The sequence below is a fragment of the Neophocaena asiaeorientalis genome, unplaced genomic scaffold, assembly GCF_003031525.2.
Source record: "Neophocaena asiaeorientalis asiaeorientalis breed wild unplaced genomic scaffold, Neophocaena_asiaeorientalis_V1.1 scaffold500, whole genome shotgun sequence".
Taxonomy (NCBI): domain Eukaryota; kingdom Metazoa; phylum Chordata; class Mammalia; order Artiodactyla; family Phocoenidae; genus Neophocaena; species Neophocaena asiaeorientalis.
Genome location: NW_020171810.1, coordinates 636,914 through 655,768, shown reverse-complemented (window position 1 = coordinate 655,768; position 18,855 = coordinate 636,914). Strand labels below are relative to the sequence as shown.

General features: G+C 37.9%; 1 protein-coding gene across 2 annotated transcripts in view; it reads right to left on the bottom strand.

Moving 5' to 3' along the window:
- IGSF11 (immunoglobulin superfamily member 11) overlaps positions 1-18,855 on the bottom strand; it is an 89,943-nt gene that overhangs the window by 29,437 nt on the left and 41,651 nt on the right. Inside the window, exons 2-3 of one of the 2 annotated variants that reach the window (XM_024765356.1) lie at positions 2,701-2,864; positions 377-584 (exon numbers count right to left, since the gene is read on the bottom strand). In XM_024765356.1, coding sequence (XP_024621124.1) covers positions 377-584; positions 2,701-2,739 — 247 coding nt within the window. In that variant the 5' untranslated portion in view covers positions 2,740-2,864. Of the gene's footprint in view, positions 1-376; positions 585-2,700; positions 2,865-18,855 lie in introns of those variants that run through there. The other variant, XM_024765290.1, reaches the window with a different exon arrangement.

The following is an 18,855-nucleotide window of genomic DNA, read 5'->3' as shown; positions in this document are numbered from 1 at the left end:
CGTGTGCTAAAACCCTGCTCCCTGCTTATAATCAATTGTTCTTGATTTAATTTGCTCTCAGCAATAAGTCCTATCCTATAAAAGCTTAGGAAAAGTGAGAGGCCACTTTTGATGGTATTTTATACCACCTTTCTCCACCTTGAGGAAAAGTCATTTAACAAGTAAGCTTTCGAGAGCCACCTGAAATGGAGTAATGGGTGGGGAGACTACGTGGAAGAAGCATGCAGAAGCAGAGTCCAGATGGAGCTGAAAGGAGAGAGGACAGGAAAACGACACAAGCAGAAAGAGAGTACAGAAAAACTGGCAGAAGTAAATATGCTTGAGAGTAAATTCGTAAGTAAAGCCAAGGTAGCTGCAACATTTTCCTGTCACTCACCTAAAACTGTGAGACCGGTGACCCCAATATTCCTGCCCCCTCTATCTGGAAGGTTGTTAACCAAACACTGGTAGGTGCCTGTATCTGATAGCTGGGTGTTGTTAATGAAGATAGAGACATTGGTGGCTGGCATGGTGCCTGTAAATCCTACCCTACCATGGAACCGGGGGGCACCATCAAACATCTGTCCACTTTGATACAGAATGACCTGCAAAGGAAAGCGAAAGAAATAAATTGGCCACTGCACCTCCTTCTAGACACATAACAATAACTATCTAGTAAACAGCAGACTATACCAAACATTGGAAAATTATATTTCTAATTGGATCTTCCTGGACTGGGACATGAACCTGTGTCCCCTGCATCGGCAGGCAGACTCTCAACCACTGCGCCACCAGGGAAGCCCCCCCAACTTTTTTTTTTAATTATTTGTTGGGCTTTCTTTTTTCTTTTTCTTTTCTTTTATTTTATTAACATCTCTATTGGGTATAATTGCTTTACAACGTTCTGTTAGTTTCTGCTGCATAACAAAGTGAATCAGCTATATGTGTACATATATCCCCATATCCCCTCCCTCCCACCCTCCCTATCCCACCCCTGATATCTGTAGATATCAGGGATTCTAAATTCTTACATACCAAACTGGAATAACATTGTATCCTTACCTAACTCAACAGACTAGAGAAAGTGCATTTTATGATACCTTACTATTAGTTCATAGATACTTTTACCAGTGCAAAAATTAATTCCAGAAAAAATGTTTAAAAAAAATTAACACTGCCATTCTCATGCTTACTAGGTCACAAAATGATAGCTCACAGTTATAGACTGAATATAAGTGAACGCCGTGAAAGGGAAGAAGGGTTATGAGTCCATGATTGCTTACCTATGTCAATTTCCTTACCAAAGTTAACTCTTCATGGGAGAGGACTCAGAGTGGTACTGCAAAAAGCCCTTTGGGCTGAGAGTGAGGTACCTGGTTTTATCTTAGCTCTACCTTAAATGTCTGGCAGATTGTGGTCAAGTCTTTTCTTGCCTCTATCACTGACTCTTAAAATGATGAAGCTGAACAAAATGATCTCAAAGGCTCAGTCTAATTATTAAAGTTCCATGGATTAAGGAAATAGAAGAGGTTACTATTAAATATATCAATTTAAATTTCCTATCAGAAAACTTAGCTTCTCAAATATTTTTAGGTAGTGAAAAGCTTACTGAAGCCGAAAAGCTTCATAACAGAAATAAGTTAATTTTGGGAATGAAGGTATAGTCATGTTCACAATTCACTAATTTTCCGAGGATTATTTTCTGCAGTGGGTATCGCATATTACGGAATCTTTTACCTATAACTGATACACCTCATTAGATAGTAGCTTCTATTTTCATGTACCCTAATTTATTTGAGAATCTTGGAAGAGATCTAGCATGCCTGGCTTTGTTTATTTTAAAATACTTGTGCAATTAACCAAAAAGATCAAGTACTACTACCTAATGTTAATATTATCACTATATTTATTTATTTTTAATTAATTAATTTTTATTTTTGGCTGCATTGGGTCTTCATTGCTGTGCGTGGGTTTTCTCTAGTTGTGGCGAACGGGGGCTACTCTTTGTTGTGGTGCACGGGCTTCTCATTGCGGTGGCTTCTCTTGTTGCGGAGCATGGGCTCTAGGCGCACAGGCTTCAGTAGTTGTGGCTCGTGGGCTCTAGAGTGCAGGCTCAGTAGTTGTGGTACATGGGCTTCTCAATGTGGTGGCTTCTCTTGTTGCAGAGCATGGGCTCTAGGCACATGGGCTTCAGTAGTTGTGGCACGTGGGCTTCAGTAGTTGTGGCACGTAGGCTCAGTAGTTGTGGCGCACGGGCTTAGCGCCTCCGTGGCAGGTGGGATCTTCCCAGACCAGGGCTTGAACCCTGGCAGGCAGATTCTTAACCACTGCGCCACCAGGGAAGCCCTATCACTATCTTTAAAAAGTAGTCTCTCATCCACCTATGTTAGTACTAGTCCCTCCCTGTCAAAATATACTTTGCTTTTTCTGTCTTAGTATTTCCTGTCAGCAATGTGTTTTGATGAAATTCCAGGTTCCTACATAAAATCCTCGGAAGGATCCCCTTGACATCTCTTAATTTAAAAAAAAAAAATCTTTTACAAAGAGGATAGCTTCTTCTGATAGTTGACTAATAATGCAGGAGTAGGATTTAAAACAGCTTAGGTTCAGTGGAAGTATCACCTTATTCTAGAAATCAAATATGTACTCAAGATGCTTTCCTACCCACCTCTTGTGAAAAGATTAAAATTTCAGAGGTAGCACAGGATGGGACAGAAGTACCTGCTCAGGCTGGTTCGCATTGGAGAGAGGAATGACCATCCAAATGACATTGAGGTTAATGAGGGCAGCGCTGGTAGTGAAAGTACAGGGCAGGACTGCTGTCTGACCCCGGGCCACTTGGACACTCCCAGGGCTCTCGGAGACTTCCAGGGAAGCTGCAACACCTACAGAAGGAGGAACAAAGAGGTTATGTGATAGACCACATCTCTTCATAAAAGGTCTGTGTGTTTTATATTATCAGTTATGTAAACAGACTGATATAACAGTCTTACTAAACATCTACTGACCACTCACTGAGTCAAAATAATAAAAAATTTTCAACCTTTTACCTCTTAGAAACTATAAAGGAAAAATATTAGAAGACACATTCTATTTTGTAAGACGGTATCTGATATTTGCCAGATTCAAATACAGATTGGGAGAATTCAACTGACAGGGTCTAAGCAAAGCTTTAACGGTGATGAGGGATAAGAAATAAACTGAAAGTATTTTAAAGAATCATTACACAATAGCACACTGTAAAATTAAATGCTTATATATAAATCCAACAAAATATGCTCAGGATGTATATACTGAAAACTATAAAATGCTGATGAAAGAAATCAAATAAGACTAAATAAATGGATATGCAATGTTCATGGGTTGGAAGAATCAACACTGTTAAGATGCCAATCCTCTCCAAATAGATCTACGATGGAGAGCAATGCCAATCAAAATCGTAGCATGTTTTTTGCAGATACTGACAACCTAATTCTAAAACACATGACAAGGCAAAGAACTAGAATAGCCAAAAGAATATTGAAAAACAGGAACAAATTTGGAGACGTTACACTATCTGATTTCAAAATTTGCTATAAATTAGCTATAGCAATCAAGACAGTGTAATACTAGCGTAAGGACAGAGCATCAGACAAATGGCACAGGCTTGATCGTTCTGAAAGAAACCTTATTTATTTATGATCAGATGCTTTTCAACAAAGGTACAAGACAATTAAATGAGGGAAAAATAGTTTTTTCAAAAAATGATTCTGGAACAATTCAATATTAATATGCAAAAAATTCAACTCAGACCCTTACCTCAAAGCATATACAAAAATCGACTCAAAATGTATCATAGACCTAAATGTAAGAGCTAAAACTATTAAACTTCTAGAAATAAACATAGAAGAAAACCTTTGCGGCCTTGGATTAGTCAAAGTGGTCTTAGCTATGTCACCAGGACCATAAACCGTAAAAGAAAACAATTAAGAAACTGGACTTGATTAAAATTTTTAAAAACTTCTGTGATTCAAAAGACTTAATTAAAAAAATAAAAAGCCAAGGTATAGACTGGGAAAAAATATTTTTAATTTACATATCTGATAAAGGACTTGTATACAGAATATATAAAGAATGATTACAGCTCAGTAATAAAAAGACAAACAACCTAATATTAAATGGGCAAAACATCTGAGTATGTATTTCAACAAAGGTTAATAACAAGCACATGGAAAGCTGCTCAACATTATTATTCACTATGAAACTGCATATTAAAACCACAATAAGGTATCATCACACATCCAGTGGAACGGTTATAATCAAGACAAAACCACGTGCTGAACAAAGATGTAGAGAAACTGGAATCCTCCTCATTCACTGCTGGTGGAAATGTAAAACTGTACAGTCACTTCGGAAAACAGCTTCAGTTTCTTAAAAAGTTTAACACAGACGTGGAACAAACGTACCATATAACCCAGAAATTCCATTCCTAGGAATCTACCCAAGTAAAATGAAAATATATGCCCACACAAAGACCATGAATGCTTATAACAGCATTATTGATATCATACCTCCAAATGGAAATAATACAAATATCCATCAGCTGATGAATGGATAAACAAAATGTGGTACATCCATGCAATGAAATACTATTCAGAAATAAAAAGCAACAAGCTACTGATACATATTACAACATAGATGAGCCTCTCAAAAACATTTTGCTAAAGTGAAAGAAGGCAGATTCAAAAGTCTACATACTGTATTATTCCATTTATATGAAACATCCAGAAAAGGCAAATCTATAGAGACAGGAAGCAAATCAGTGGCTGCATGGGGTAAGAGAGAAGGGAAAAGGGATTGATGCAAATAGGTTCAATGAAACTTTCTAGGGCAATGGAAAACTTCTAAAACTGTATTGCTTTGATAGTTGTATAAATTTACTAAAAATAATTGAATTCTATATTTTTTATAAATAAATTTATTTATTTTTGGCTGTGTTGGGTGTCCGTTGCTGCACGTGGGCTTTTCTCTTGTTGCGGCGAGCAGGGGCTACTCTTCGTTGCGGTGTGCAGACTTCTCATTGCAGTGGCTTCTCTTGTTGCGGAGCACGGGCTCTAGGGAGCGTGGGCTTCAGTAGTTGTGGCTCGCAGGCTCGAGAACACAGGCTCAGTAGTTGTGGCACACGAGCTTAGCTGCTCCATGGCATGTGGGATCTTCCCAGACCAGGGCTCAAACCCGTGTCCCCTGCATTGACAGGCGGATTCTTAACCACTGCGCCACCAGGGAAGCCTGAATTTTATACTTTAAATGGATGAGTTCTTTGGAATGTAAATTATACCTCAGTATTGCTATTAAAATTCAAAAAAAAGAAAACAGTAACTTACCAGAGCTAACTCCTGACAAGTCAAAATCAACTGTAATCTTTTCTGAAAAGAATGCCTGCCCCCTGGGACTATAGTACAATATGGGAATAACAGGAGATTAAAATAGGTCAGAGGGATCCAATAAAGAAGCTATTCTAACTATGAAAAATACACTGTCCATGGCAGTAACTCAAACTGTTTTATTTTGAAGTGATATTACCTCAGTTCGCCCAAAAAAGTAACACAATAACATACTGTTATGATTACAATTTGTTTAAAAAATAAACATACATAACACCTTCCTTCCATAAAACTTTGTGTTCTTCACATATAGTCCAATGACGCTCTTAGGAGTTAACTTTACAGGATAAAATGTTTCATAAAATGAGCCATCTGTGGTAGAATATAAAGCACTTGATAACATCAGGAAAAATCTCTAAGTTAAATAACATTAGGGAAAGTCTCTAAGTTTTAAAAAGGAAAGTTGAATGAACCTCAGGTGCTAAGAGGCAGAAAGTGGAGGTTACTTGAGCATGGAACAGGCAATGGCAGGAACAAGTCACCTCATGGGTAGAAGTGGGTTAACGGAGGATATATGTTATGATCATTATGATAAATGCAATGGAGATTTTTAAAAGTAAGTGTGGAAACCAAACAAAAAACCTCCATCACTTCATTCTTCAGATAATACTCCAAGGAAGAAGTATAGGGAATACGCCACCCCTTAAACTATACAGGATAACATATGCCCCCCACCCTCAATTTACTAATTTTAAGCTGAACTCACACAATCTTTGATACAAATTTTAAAAAGAAAAAAAGGGCAATATAGACTATGAATGAAAGATAAAGATGTAGATGGGAAAACTACCAAAATACGATAGGATTCCAGTAAAGGAAGAGTAGATTCACAGGATCGGGGTGGGAGCTGAGGGAAACAGAGCAGATCTGCTGGCAGAGGGCGGGCCCCCAGGGTGGCAGAAGCTGGGAAAGACTGATTTATCTCACATTTTTACATAAGGTTAACCCTGAAATCTCAAGCATTGAGATAGGTGCAGAATAAATACTCTAGATAAGCTGCTTTCAGAACTTGTAAAAGTATGGGTTTGAAGCTGGATAGGTCTAGTTTGAAATCTGGCTCTTTCATCTCCTTAACTGTGTGGCCTCACTTATTCTCTGATTCCATTGCCTCACCTGTAAAATAGGGCTAACACTATCATCACATCGTTAGAAGGGTATGATGAGGGCAATACCAGATGCTGACGGCTGACAGTGACCATCACCACACCACGATTGCTTGCTGACATTTAGGGCACACTGACCACATAGCGAGTCCACACGAAGCACTATATGTAAACATATACATGTACATACACGTATACACACACAAACTCATTTAATACTACAAAGTATATTATACCTCATATATAATTTCTTATCCATAAGAAATTTAGGCCCAGAGAGACTAAAAACCAGCTATAGGTCACACAGCTCAAGGAAATGGTAAGCTCTGGATTCAAATCCAGACAGTTTATCTACAGAGAACATATACTTAAAGACCACACATAACACACAGAAATCAGTCCATAAATGTTTGTTTTTATCATCACTACTATATTATACAATCACCAAATTTTAAGTTAGTATGGACTTTTACATAAAGCCATCAGATAAAAACTCCCTCAACTTCCTGCTTCCAAGTCAGCTTTGATCTGCCTTACCCTCTTCTTCCTCTCTCCCCTTAGATTAGAGAAGTTCATCTAAGGCCAGCCTCTCAGGTGAGCATAATTTGTATTTCATCCTCTTGGCCTCCTCAGTAACCTTATCATAGACTGTCCCCTCTCTTGTAGCCTCAGCCTCTTGCTCTGCACTGGAGACTTCCTGACAGCATTTAAACATACTCAAGTATTTCCACTTAGAACAAAATTCCTCCCACCCTCCACCCCACAGTTCCCTCCAGGGACTGCTCTCTCTCCAGACTCTTCTACATTTAGTCTTCAATCCACTCCTGCCACCATTACTTCTTAACATAGTTCTCCCTAGGTTTCCCAGAGACCTTCTGATGGCTCCATGACTCTTGAATTCATTCTTGGACTCTCAGTAGCATCTAGCAGTGATGACCATTCCCCTCTCCTTCTTGAAACACAGCTTTCCCTTAGCTTCAGTGATGTAATTTACTTCTGGTTTTCCTTCTATATCTCTGGATACTTCTCAATCTCTTCTGCTGTTTCTCCCTTCTCTACCCAGCTATTAAATGTTGGCATTCCTCAATCGGCTGCCTTTTCTTTCTTTTATTTTTCTTTTGCGGTACGCGGACCTCTCACTGTTGTGGCCTCTCCCGTTGCGGAGCACAGGCTCCGGACGCACAGGCTCAGCGGCCATGGCTCACGGGCCCAGCCGCTCCGCGGCATGTGGGATCCTCCCGGACCGGGTCACGAACCCGTGTCCCCTGCATCGGCAGGCTCTCAACCACTGCGCCACCAGGGAAGCCCCAGGCTGCCTTTTCTTATTCTAAACTCTCTCCCTGCAGACTCTCATTCACTATCATGGGTTCATTTCTCATATTCAAGCCAATGGCTTCCAAATTTAACTAACCCAAACCTCTCCTCTTATATACAATTGCCTCCTAGACATCTCCACACAGAAATCTCAAAGATACCTCAAGTCAACTCATCCAAGATCAGACTCTTGATCTTCCCCACCATGCCTGCATCCCCTGTATATCTGGCTCCTTTTTAGAGTTCCCTGTGCTAGCAAATGGCTCAACTAGCCATCAAGTTGGACAAGTCAGAAATTTAGAAATCTTTCTTGATTCCTTCTACTCTCTCATCATCTCCCAAACCCAGTCCACGATCAAATCTGATCCATTTTACTAATAAAATTTCTCTTGACTACTTCCATCACAGCCTTTGCTCTGTCCTCTGTCTTTCCTCTGACCTTCTCTGTTCCACACCCAATCTCTTACTTAATATATTACCTCCTACTCATTCTTCATATTAGCTCAAGTGCTACCTTCTCACAGATAAGCATTTCCTGACCCCTCAGCCTAGGTCAGGGTCTCATAAAGCAGTGTTCCTGTTATTCTGAACACTATTCAAACTTGTAATCATACTTTCATCAGTGTGATTATTTAAGATAACATCCTTGGAATACTGTGAGGTACATTAACTCCAGAGTAATTCCATTACTGTAAGCACACAATAAGAACTCAATAAATATATATTGTTTAATTGATCTAATTCAATTTGCACACGAAGATACTAGGGTCCAAAGAGATAGACTTGCCAAAGGTCTTAAGATTAGGATCTATTTCTTCTGACTTCTGATAGAGTATATTTTCTACTATTCCAAACTCTTCCACAGACCATAACTCTGAAAACAAATGATAGGATTACTTGTAGTATGATTAAGGCGAAGAGATACTTCTTTACCAACAGAACCAACACTGAGCAATAAAAACTCAATTTATTTGTAAATATATCTGCTCTACTCTGTCTCATGTATACAGAACTTAATATAAAAAGTCTACTTTGCTCTTTAGCTATCAGAATTCTCTATGAAAGACAATTTTGAAAGTCAACCAACACCTTAAAATGTCAGATATAAGATATGGGATATCAAAGCAAGTTTTTTTAAAAGCTATTTTTTATTAGTTATCTATTTTATACATATTTGTGCATATATGTCAATCCCAATCTCCCAATTCACCCCACCACTATCACCACCATCTCCAGCTTTCTCCCCTTGGTGTCCATACATTTGTTCTCTACATCTATGTCTCTATTTCTGCCTTGCAAACCAGTTCATCTGTACCATTTTTCTAGATTCCACATATATGCGTTAATATGCAATATTTGTTTTTCTATTTCTGACTTACTTCACTCTGTATGACAGTCTCTAGGTCCATCCGTGTCTCTACAAATGACCCAGTTTCGTTCCTTTTTATGGCTGAGTAATATTACATTGTATATATGTACCACAACTTCTTTAACAATTCGTCTGCCGATGGGCATTTAGGTTGCTTCCATGACCTGGCTATTGTAAACAGTGCTGCAATGAACATTGGGGTGCATGTGACTTTTTGAATTATGGTTTTCTCTGGGTATATGCCCAGTAGTGGGATTGCTGGGTCATATGGGAATTCTATCTTTAGTTTTTTAAGGAATGTCCATACTGTTCACCATAGTGGCTGTATCAATTTACATTCCCACCAACAGTGCAAGAGGGTTCCCTTTTCTCCACTCCCTCTCCAGCATTCGTTGTTTGTAGATTTTCTGATGATGCCCATTCAAAGCAAGTTTTAAGATCAACTACCCTGAAGGATTTGTACAAAGACAGATGAAAACTGGCTATATAACTTTTAGGACTATACAGAGAATAAATGGGTCAGGCATGAATGTCTGGAAACAGATTTTGTGGAGAGCTGTGGTGTGCTGTAAGTTCCATTCCATTCCCACCCAGGAAAAGGGGCTACTTTCCCTGAATATATCAGGGCAAAGGGCATCTGAGTGGATCACATGTGGGTTCCCTTAGATTCTGTCCCAGAGGGCTGTCTAATGAGCCTTCCAGGAGAAAGAAGCTGGAGGCAGACCTCTGGACTAGAGGGTGGGTCACTGGCATTCTGAGAACTACACATATATTTCTGTGTATAAATTGAGATCTTCTTGCTTTGCTTTACTTTTAACCTAAGAATGATCAGAAAAGTTGTGTAACCTGCTTAAATTTTCATCTAGAAAAAGAAAAACTGGATCTTGAATAAAATTTAAAAGATGTGGAAGACAAAAAGTTGCTTTGTGATTGTGTCTCAGGATTCCTATTTAAAATATGGATTCAACTGAATATAATTGAGAATTTCTTAGAAAGAGTAAGAAGGAAGGAAATGGGTGTGTTTCACATTTTAAATGCTTCTTTTTTTCTATTTTATTTTTAAAAAACCCTAAAAACCCTATTTTCTGTTAGAGTGTATTTCCATGTTTGAAATTCTGGGCAGGAATTTAAACTTTAATGCTAAATACTAAATTAAAAATTCATTTAAAATATCTTACAATTTGCAATATTTACATGTAAAATGCATAATTTAACAGTTGAATTGGCAGCATTTTGCAGACTTGAATCTTTTCTTAGTACGTTCACCCAAGAAAAATTAAGTCAACTCATGAATTCTGAATGACTCCTAGCAATTAAACAAGAAAGACATAAAGCACATGGCCCTATTTCCTCCCAGGAGTTGAAACCATAAATAACAGTTGTGTATACTCTTTCTTTAGACCTCTATTTCTCAAGATTTAAAGCAAGAAGAAATTCACATTTTCTCAGACCAAGAGGTACATGTTAGAGGAAAAAAGCTGGCAGCAAAGAATCCTTAGAAGTCTGAAAAGGAATCATCCACACTGCATAGCCAAGAGAAGAAACAAAGGACATTTTACAGTGATTGGCTAGACTCAAAGGACACAAGCCCTCCCCCTACAAATCCATCAGAGCCAGAACACCTGAAGTTCAGAAGCAGAACTGGCACAAAAATCTAACTGAGATGTTGAAATAGAGTGTTTGCTGATATCTATGGAGCATGTGTGCATGTTTCAGGATCAGCCCAACTGCCAGAGCACTTCCCTCCAGGAATATGGTCAGTAAAGCATCAACAGGATCTTATGGCATTATGGAGGACCTATGCTGTCCTTCTGCCCCAAATGTTAATATCAGCGGTCACATAATGCCTATTGGCTTGTATGATTCCCATATGATTTCATAAGTGCTGTTTCGTGCATATAAAAATTATAAAATCCATCTAACTTGTTCAAATTAAGTTTTATAGATCCATCAGACTGAAATAAATTTCAAAAAAACAAAAATTCTATGCTATACTCGTTTTCTGAAGGAAATTATGGAATAACACAAGTCTCTAACATTGCAGTGATTTTTATTTTTTTTAAGTTTTAAATATTTTATTTATTTATTTTAACATCTTTATTGGAGTATAATTGCTTTACAATGGTGTGTTAGTTTCTGCTTTATAACAAAGTGAATCAGCTATACATATACATATATCCCCATATCTCCTCCCTCTTGCGTCTCCCTCCTACCCTCCCTATCCCACCCCTCTAAGTAGTTACGAAACACGGAGCTGATCTCCCTGTGCCATGCAGCTGCTTCCCACTAGCTATTTAGTTTACTGTAGTGATTTTTAAGGAAATCACTTTCTCTTCATATTTTAAGCAAATTTTAATCAGATGAAATTATCTTTACAATTGTTATTATTATATAATTTTAACTGTCATTTTAACTAAAAAACAATGTTTGTGTTAACTGACATTAAATTGGGCTTTGGCCATCAACACAGCACTAAACTAAATGAAGAGTAAATATCTGGTTAATTTGATCAGTGTAGACGGCTTTATTATGCACTGGTCATCGACATTAATCAATTTACAGAACCACTGCCAAGTCTCTGTAAACAATATGCATACTTTATTGTTGGTATACAAAGGCAGGTTACCATAAAATTACACATCCTCATCTTCTGACTGGAGCACTGTAGCCCCATACATGTGCCACGGTATCACAGTATTGTATTTCCATGGTATTATGGTGCCCCTTTAAACGCCACTGCACTGCCTTCTCACTGGCTCCTCCTCTTCAGCCACAAATATTCCTCAGGAAGCATGCCAAGGGCAAACAGCACGCCAGGGGACCCAGGTATAGGAATGATTTCCTCAAGTATAGTTCCAAAGAGCAGGCCCAGAGATGAGACAGAGGTCCAGAGGGAGGTCAAGGCCTTGTACTGAACCAGTGCTCACACTCTACATTAGCATGCCCCTTTGTCAAGTGATCAAAAGTATATACATCTGCCTACTCGGCCCCTTCGTGCCATGGCATATCTATTATATGGGAGACTTCTACTCAGCAATAATTCCTAACACTCCATGTGATCTTGATCAGAATCTTCCACAGCAAGTCTCCCATTATTATCACCCTCCCCTAATTTTACATCTGACTTAGGACATAGTTGTTCTATTCCATTTAGGAATTCCCTTACAGGGCTGACTACAATCTGGCAAGGTTACAGATGATACACATACATATTTTGTTTGGCCTATATTATATGACCCACTCAGAGTTTTTAAGTACTTCGAATTACTTACAATTAAATAATAAAAAACTCTAGATTACCAACTTATCTTAAAAAACTGTAAGAGTAATAGTGGGCCTGAATTTCTCATGGCAATTAATTAGTGCTGCCCCTTCACACAAATTTTGAGTTCTCCATATTGCCACAATCCTCACCACTCCCTATTATCTACAATATACCACTTTTCTCAGTCAGGATCCCTGCCTGACTCTGATGAACATCTGTGTTTGCAAATCCTTTTGTAAAAATGAGTAATGTGATTAAAATTAGCTGTCTAAAGAAGCAAGCCACAAAAGCAGATGCAAGATTTGCAGTGCTATGATGAACATGATAATATGATGGCTACCACAGCCAAAATTCCCCTCAGGGAAAGCAGAATGAAGCAATTCCTTACATAGGTCACCATGGTTTTAACATAGGATCTCATTCACATCCTGGCTACAAGTGATTGTATACCAGAAATCAGCACCTGACCAAATCAGTCACATATAGATCAGACAGTTGTTTATGAAATAGCTGTCATAAGATCCTTGTCAAAAGATGTACCAAACACAACGGTCCTTCTTGTTGGAGAGTCTGAAAGAAGTAGCATGTGAAGAGAGAACTAAATCACCAAAATAGGAATAAAGAGGGACATTAAATAATGATAAAGGGGTCAATTCATCAGAAACATAATAGTCATGTGTATGCATCTAACAACAGAGCTTCAGAGTACATGAAGCAAAAACTGATAGAACTGAAAGGATAAAAAGAAAAAAATCTCAATCACAGAGAGTGGAACACTTTCCTGTCATTGACAATTACATAAAACAAATATATAAAAATCAATAAATAAGAAAAAATCAGTGAAAATACAGAAGACCTACACAACACTACAAATGAACTTAACGTAACTGAGATTTTTTAGGACACTCTACCCAACATCATGGAATACACATTATTTTCAAATGCACATGGAACATTCACCAAGATAGACCATATTCTGAGCTACAAAATAAACTTTAACCAATTTAAAGTCATTAAAAACACACAGGGATGTGCATTAAATTAGAACTCAACAGAAAGAAATATAGAAAATCATCAAATATTTATAAAAATTAACTTCTAAATAATTCACAGGTCAAAGGCCAAATTACAAGGAAAATCAGAAAATTTTTTGAATTGCATAAAAATGAAAATACAACACATCAAAATTTAAGGCAAGCAACCAAGCACTACTCTGAGGAAAATTAATAGCATCTAAATGCTCACAGTATGAAAGAAGAAGGTTTATAGTCAAAAACTTAAACACCCACCTTAGGAAACTAGGAAAAGAAAATTATATCAAAAGTAAGTCAAGGGCTTCCCTGGTGGCGCAGTGGTTGACAATCCACCTGCCGATGCAGGGAACACGGGTTTGTGCCCCAGTCCGGGAAGATCCCACATGCCGCGGAGCAGCTGGGCCCGTGAGCCATGGCCACTGAGCCTGCACGTCCAGAGCCTGTGCTCCACAACGGGAGAGGCCACAACAGTGAGAGGCCCGCATACCACAAAAGAAAAAAAAAAAAGTAAGTCAAAAGAGAAAAGTATAAAAATAACAGTAGAATTCAATGAAAATGAAGACAGGAAAATTATTAATGGGGTAAATCACTGAAACCAAAAAAGCTGGTTCTCTGAGAAGTCAATAATTGATAAATCTCTAACCAGACTTATCAAGAAAATAAAAGACATAAATTACCATCATGAAGGAAAGGACATAACTACAGATCCCAGAGACATTAAAAGAATAATAAAGGGATATTATAAATAACTTTATGCTAATATCTTGGAAACAGATGAAATGAACAAATCCCTTGAAAGACACAAACTACCAAAGCTCTCTGTAAAAGATATAACCTGACTAGCCCTATGTTCATTTTTTTAAAAATGAATTAATTTGCATTTAAGAATTCTCCCACCGAGATAACACCAGGTCCAAATGGCTTCAACTGTGAACTGTGCCAAACAATTAATGAAAAAATAATGCCAATTCCATATATAAATTCTTCCAGAAAAAAAAGGGAACACTCCCCAACTCATTTTATGAGGCTTACATTACCCTGATACCAAAATCCAACAAAGACAATACAAGCAAAGAAAATTACTGACTAACATCCCTTCTAAATATAGGCATAATAGCCCTTAACAAAATATTAGCAAATTGAATCCAGCAATATATAGAAAAATAATTAATAATGACAAAAGTGACGTTTACCCTTTTAAATGCAAGGTTCACTCAGTATTTGAAATCAATATAATTTACCAAGCCAATATACTAAAAAAAATACACACACACACACTTTTCAATGGGTACCGAAAAAGTGACAAAAATCAGTGTCTGTTTATCATAAAAACTCTCTTCAAACAAGGAAGAGTAGGAAACTTCCACAAATGGATAACAAGCATCTACAAAAAAATAGAGAGCTAACACTATATTTAATGATAAAAGACAACTTTCACTTAATGGCTAAAGTTGCTTTCCTCCTATGATCAGAAACAAGGAAAGGATGTCTGCTCTCACCACATCCATTCAACATGGAGTTCCTAGCCATTGCAATAAGTCAAAGATAAGAAGCAAAACGCATATAGATTGGAAAGGAAAAAGTAAAACTGTACAGATTATTTGCAGATAACACAATTGCCTACATTAAACATCCTAATGAACCTACTAAAAAGCAAAAAATTCTAATTAATAAATTAGTTTACCAAGGCTGCAGAAGTCAAGGTCAATATATGAATATCAACTATATTTCTATTTAATAGTAGTGAATATTTGGAAATTAAAATTTAAAAATAGGGCTTCCCTGGTGGCGCAGTGATTGAGAGTCTGCCTGCCGATGCAGGGGACACGGGTTTGTGCCCCAGTCCGGGAAGATCTCACATGCCGCGGAGCGGCTGGGCCCATGAGCCATGGCCGCTGAGCCTGCGCGTCTGGAGCCTGTGCTCCGCAACGGGAGAGGCCACACAGTGAGAGGCCCGTGTACCTCAAAAAAATAAATAAATAAATAAAAATAATACCACTTTTACAATAGCACCAAAAAGATGAAACACTTGGGAATAACTTTAACAAAATATCTGTAAGACCTATACAATGAAAATTACAAAACTTTCCTGAGAAAAATTTAAGGACATAAATAAATAAAGAGATAAACCATGGCCATTAATCAAAAGACAATACTTTTAAGATGTCAAGTCTCCCCAAATTCATCTATTGATTTAATACAATCCTAATCAAAATTCCAGTGAACTTCTTTGTAGAAATAAACAAATTGCTTCTAAAATGTATGTGTAAAAGTGAAGACTAAAATACCTAAATTTTGAAAAGAAAAAAAAGTTTGAGGACTTGCAATACCTGATTTTTAAAACTTACTGTAAGCTACGGTAATCAAGATAGTGTAGGATCGGCATTAGGACAGACATACGGAGTACAGAAACAGATCCACACAAATATGGTCGATTGATTTCCAAAGATTTCAAGGCTGTTCAGTGGGAAAAGGATACTCTTCAAAAAACAATGCTGGAAGAACTGGACCTCCATATGCAAAAATATTAACTTTACCCTTACCTTACACCTTATATAAAAGTTAACCTGAAATGGATCAAAAACCTAAATGTAGGAGTGAAAACTATGAAATTTCTGTAAGGAAACATAGGTGAAAGTCTCCATGACTTTGAGTTAGGAAAAGACTTCTTAGGATACAAAATGCATGAATTATTTAAAAAATTGATAAAGTAGTCTTTCAAAATTAACAATTTCTTGTCTTCAAAAGACACTATTAAGAAAATCAAAAACCAGCCACAGTTTGGAAGAAAATATTTTCAAAACACATCAAGGACTTGTATTTATGATATTTAAACAACTCTTACAATTCAGTAAGACAAACAACCCAATTTTTTAAGCGCAACATTGACAACATACAAATGAGTAATAAGAATATGAAAATTCTTATTACTCAATTTCATTAGTCAACATGGAAATTAAAGTCACATTGAGGAGACTTCCCTGGAAGTCCAGTGGTTGAGACTTTGCCTTCCGATGCAGGGGTGTGGGTTCGATTTCTGGTCAGGGAGCTAAGATCCCACATGCCTCAGAGCCAAAAAACCAAAACATAAAACAGAAGCAAAATTGTAGCAAATTCAATAAAGACTTTAAAAATGAAAAAAAAATACATTGAGATACTACTACACATCAACTAGAATGAGTTAAATTAAAATGATTGACAATACCAAGTTTTGCCCAAAATGCAGAGCAACTCGAAACCTCATACATTTCTGGAGGGACTACAAAGTGGTACAGTCATTTGGGAATATTTTCACAGTTTCTAACAAAGTTAAATATACACTTAATCATACTATCCAGCAATTCCAATCCTAGGTATTTATCCAAGAGATGTAAAAACATACATACACACACACAAAAAAAACCTATATGCATAGGTTTTTTTATAGGTTCATATAGCATCTTTATTCACAAGAGCCAAAGAAACTGGAACAAACTCAAATGTCCAGCAACTTGTGAATGGATGAAAATAATTATGGCATACACTGGAAAATTACTCATTAACAGAAAGGAACACACTACTGATACATGCAACATGGATAAATATCAAAGGCATTATGCTAAGTGAAAGAACAGAGAAACAAAAACTATATACAATATGTATTCACAGTTTTTAAAAATTCGGTATTACGGAAAAGGGAAAACCACAGGGGCAGAAAATGGGCTGGAGTGAGGGCAGAGAGGAAAGGGGGCACAGAGAAGATTACACGGGGGCATAACCTCTTTGGGGTGATAGAAATATTCAGTATCATGATTGTGGTGATTATTAGGAGACTGTAAACATCTGTCAAAACCCAACAAACAATAAACCCAAAACAGTATTTTATTGCACGTCAATTATACCTCAATAAATCTGATTTTAAGTTCACAGAATCACTGAGATGACTAGAAAAACAAGCAAGCTCAAGGCTAAACTTCTAGGAAAATATCCAAAACTATGCTGTAGAACTGGCTTGATGAGAAAACTGCTGCATCTGTCCCAGTCACCAAACCCTAAATGCCAAAACCTGACTGCAACTAGTACTGATGCCAGGTCTCTACCAGGCACTCAACCCTACAACACCATCATCCCCCAGAGCCACGCTCTCCTGCTGCTGCCTACGTTCAGCACAGAGCCCGTTTCTCACATGGTTCTCTTCCAAGTCGTGGTCTCACCTAAGTGCCTCCGACTGGAGAGTGAAGTCCAAGCAGCAAAAGACGCTGGAAATTTGAGTTCTCACTTCTGACCCTAAGGAGACGGATGCATAATGTGGAGATTTCTCCAAATGTAGAAATGCTGTCCAACATGTGATGGCCAGACATGAATAGGACAAATGTTGATGACAACAAGCAGTAAATGAAAACATGAAAAGTTCTTTCTCTTTCTTTTTCCTCTCCCCTACCTCTTCTAAGCCTTTCTTTGTCAAGCACTCTGTATTTCCTCACCTCAGAGGCTTTTGCAAGGTGGAAAGCTGAAACTACCAAAGACAAACAGGCTATCTCTAGGGAAAGCCTGGGCTCACTGAGGAAACTGTCCTGGGGAAGAGGAGGTAGGAGGGGCTACCTCTGAGCTGAAGAAAAGAGAACACGGACTACTAGGAAGGGCATGGATGCTATAGCCAACTTCTCAGAGAAGAGGGGATCCAAGCTCTACTTTCCTCAGAGGCCAAGGGAAATAGCAGTGTCTCAAAAAGGATGGCTGCCCCTGGACACTGGGGCTCTGTCACTGCAAGATCCCCTGAGTTCTACACAGTACAGAGCTGCAGAGCAAGACTTCAACGGACCTGCAGGCTCAAACGTGGGGCATGTTAATAGTTACTCTGCAGAGGACCAGAGGAGTCCCCCAGTGTTTTGGCTCTGCATGAGACCTTGCAGTGTGGAGGAGGGAGCCCCAATAAAAATCGATATTAAATTTATTGCCACGCTGATAAGAAGAGAGTCTCACATTTGTATTTAACTTGCCTTACAGAAAGTAGATGAAGAGCATTTCTTGCAAACCTTTGCAGGTCCTAGGAATAAGTATAATCTAAAAAATCTGAATGTCCCAAGGATTATATGAAAGACTTTAAAAAAAAAATCACTGTGCTTTCAAATTGCAGAAATCACTGTTTAGAAAGAGGGCAGGGCATGGGGAGAGAAAACTGACAGTTTATGAGCTATTTTTTCATGGTTACCTTTTATTACAGGGGTAACCTTTTGGCAAATCTGAACATGCAAGTCACTGGCCTTTTCCAGCGATAAAAAAATTAAAATGCTTTTACTGTTTAGCTTTCTAAAGAACTTCTAAATATGTAGGCTTTTAATCCAGACAATGACTAGGGTGGAAGAATGTACTTTTCTTTCCTGGTTTA